Below are 3,443 nucleotides of genomic sequence, written 5' to 3' on the forward strand. Positions count from 1 at the left end.
CATTTCTAATATGTATCTCATGTAGAATAAAATTTTGATAAATATGCAAATTCATTGTCTCATGCTCATTTATGACAACATGTATTTCTAACATCCTTTTGTTTTGTTGTTTAGAGAAATTGAGTGATTTTCTGCACATTTACTGCTCACAATATACAATTCTGTTGCAATTGATTGTGTTTTTTTTAAAGACATTGTGAGCATCAAACAATACACAAGCAAAAGTATGTTCTATACACAATTACTCAAATGTATTACGAATGAATTTGTATGTTGACAAGCTGATTTTCTATGCCATTAATGCCTCAACCACCGGTTGAATTGTTTATTTCAAACCTACATGTCATTTGTATCCTGTTTTCTTAGACATTGAAGCACTAGCCACATTCTTAACCATTCATTTCTATTAAATTGTCTTTAATTGTAGGGTGCGGTCACATTAGTGAAATTTCATGGGCAACAAAAAGGTCCATTGTCAATAGCATAGAGATATATGAAGCACAGCTCACACAGTAGTCACTTTCAAACCAAGCAGCATTCTGTTGGTCAGCATTCGATCGTTTAGGTTCCTATTGTAATGACTTGATTTTGCTGAGCAACGGTATATGTGACCGCACCTTAAGGATGCACTGCTAAAATTGTTCATTTTAGCTTAGACGCAAGATAATAGATGATATTTGTTCAGTTTCACCAACCAGCAATGAATTATTGTCAGTGCAAATTGGCGCCTTTCTGTCAAACTGTTTAGTAATAGTTGCAACCATTCAGTGTCCAAAAATCTCTGTGAAGTCACCAACCCGCTTGAGCTGTTCAGTTTGCATTGAGTGTCTTCTTAGCAGCATCCTCCTAGTCTTGAGATCCTTAGGAAAACCTGCAGGAGCCGAGGGTATGCAAGGCTTCGTCCCTGCTGCTGCTACGCCACAAACTGCTTTGTTGCTGGAGCCAATGCTGCTTGAATTTACGCTTCCAGTGATGTTTGGGATCAGAGCATGCTGGTTTAGAGGAGGGAGGAAACCAGCTCGAGGATGGGAAATGGGATCCAAAAGCGCCCCAGAGCCCCGACGCTCGAAGCTAATTGGATTCCTCCTGTGCAGGTGCGTCAACGAAGCGTTCTCAAGGGATTCCCTGGAGCCTACCAAGGTAGGAGAACGTGAGTTGGCAAGCTTTCTCTTCTCCAGATGTCCTTTACGGTCTTCTGGTGAGTTGGCAAGCCTCACTGATAGTTGAGAATCCGAGCTGTAGTGGTCCATTCCTAGTTGCCTTCTCTGGATGATGTTGCGGAGACTGGATACAGCCAGATTTGGCAGGGATTTGCCCGGATCCTTATCAGCAGGTAAAGCTTCCACGCTGCTTTTGCAATGAAGATTGGGATGGGATAAAGAGTGCAAGGACGATAAGCTATCAAAGGACATGTTTCGGCACAGTGCTCCTTCCGGTCTCAGACCGTCACGATTGCTTCCTCGACTTAGAGTTTGACTGGCTTCTTTCAAATCAACACTGGAATGACGTGATAGCGGTGTATTACCGAAAGCCAATCTCTTCATTTTGAAAGTTAACTCCTCTTCGAGTGTGATGTCCGGGAGTTCCTCCGTAGCCGAGGTCGTTTTGGCGTACTGTTGGGCCAGAAGAGACTGCGGGATTTTCAGCCAAGGCTCGGAGTGTAATCTTTGGAGATTGTGGAGTTTGCTCACTCGACTGTGCACCAGGGGAGCCTGGTGGGATGGAGAGGTTGGCTGCGAATTCGTCATGCTTTGCAAGTCCTGGAAGGAAAACATATGCTCTGTAGGACTAGAAGAAAGAGTCCCATGTGGAGATGTACTGAGGAGAATATCAGATGGAGAAGCACAGGGAACGATGGTGGAGTTTTGATTGTCCCATTGTTCCACCATTGCAAGTGGAGGAATGGATAGATACTGTTTTGCCATTTGCCTTCCACATGCAAGTTTATCAGGGGTGATGATGATAACTTCTTTTCCTCTGGCTTTGCATGCATCTATCAACATTTTAAGAGTTGCTTGATCGCTGGCATTGATGGCGTATATCAGAGCCGAAGAACCAGTGTGGTCCTCAAGACATGGGTCCGCTCCGCTACCCAAGAGCAAAGCCACCACCTCAGAACCAGCTTGCTCCAAGCAGGCGTGCATTAAAGCAGTCTTCCCACTCTTATCCTGGATGTTCGGGTCAGCTCCACTTTCAAGCAGGTACCCCACCATTTTAACCTTGGAAACACTTAGGTGGTCCGTATGCCTGCTCCTGCAGGCGATCATCAGGGGTGTTTCGCCACACTCGTTGCTCTCGTTTATGTAAGCGCCGCCTTCCAGGAGTAGTCGTGTGAGACGGAGACGACTCAAGTAGACAGCCTTAAGCAAGGAGTTGCTGTCAACCACTTGTGGACTTTCCATCTTCACCTCTTTCACTGCGACTCACACCTGCGGATCACGGATGCTGCCATGACAAACCTGTGAAGAGGGGAACAAGCCAGGGAACGCATAACAAGAAGAATATGAAAAATCGAATTTTTCAAAAATGTATCCTTTAGATAAAATATTAAACAATGAAAACATTTTTTGTTGTTGAGTATCATATATCAGGCTTTTAAGACTCGTATAGTACTGAATGACAGTGAGAATATGAAGGGGAAAAAACTGTTTTATTCAGAGGCCCAAAACTCTGAAAACTGAATAATAATCCAAATGCAGTTGCTGACATTAATATGGCCAGAGTAAGATGAAATCTTACTGACATCTTGTGATTTAAATCAATGAGATCTTTTAAACAGTATATTAATAAAAGTCATCTCGTCACTCTGTATCTCCAAATAATGTCTGATGATAAAGATGATATTTAAATGCTCTCTAGTTTTAAAACATAAAATGCACTTCAACTCAATGATGATTGAGAGATCACCAAATAAACCTTCCTCAAAAGTCTGATGGATCATATTTTATACTCACATTTCTAGAAAATTACCTATGGATAATCAAACCTAAGTTGCTTCAGATCAGTAAATGTTCATCTAGAAATATTACTAATAATATATCAGACATTCTTATGTTTAATTTATAAAAACTCTGTACATTTTTCACAGCAAAAAAGCCATAAGCTGAAGGTGGACATTTTTACAAATAGTCAAAAAGGCATTTTACTTGCTAAAAAAAAGGAATAAACTATCAATCAGACAACAGAAGGCTTGTAGTAGATGTGTGCAAGTATTTCAGTAACATTTTGGCCATATTGATAATTTAGAGGCCTTAGAAATTTGCATACCAAATATGATTGTGTAACACTTTCCATTTGAAAAGCTCTTCTTATGGCACATTACATGTACTAAATGAGTAGCTTTGAGTTATCATATTGTGGTATCCTCATTATTAGGTGCTTGATTTGGTTGCACACAAATGCTGCAAAATAATAAAATGGAGCCAAATGCACTTTCCGCTTTG

At 41.1% G+C, this 3,443-nt stretch overlaps 1 protein-coding gene across 1 annotated transcript; it reads right to left on the reverse strand.

Annotated features, from left to right (window-relative positions):
- Positions 1 to 621: 621 nt before the first annotated feature.
- Positions 622 to 2,458, reverse strand: ankrd34ba (ankyrin repeat domain 34Ba). Its single transcript, XM_056240721.1, has one exon. The coding sequence runs from the start codon at positions 2,400 to 2,402 to the stop codon at positions 765 to 767; it is 1,638 nt and encodes a 545-aa protein (XP_056096696.1). The 5' UTR covers positions 2,403 to 2,458; the 3' UTR covers positions 622 to 764.
- Between the last annotated feature and the right edge of the window lie 985 nt (positions 2,459 to 3,443).

The sequence above is a fragment of the Rhinichthys klamathensis genome, unplaced genomic scaffold, assembly GCF_029890125.1.
Source record: "Rhinichthys klamathensis goyatoka isolate OS25496 unplaced genomic scaffold, OSU_Roscu_1.1 h1tg000606l_1, whole genome shotgun sequence".
Lineage (NCBI taxonomy): Eukaryota > Metazoa > Chordata > Actinopteri > Cypriniformes > Leuciscidae > Rhinichthys > Rhinichthys klamathensis.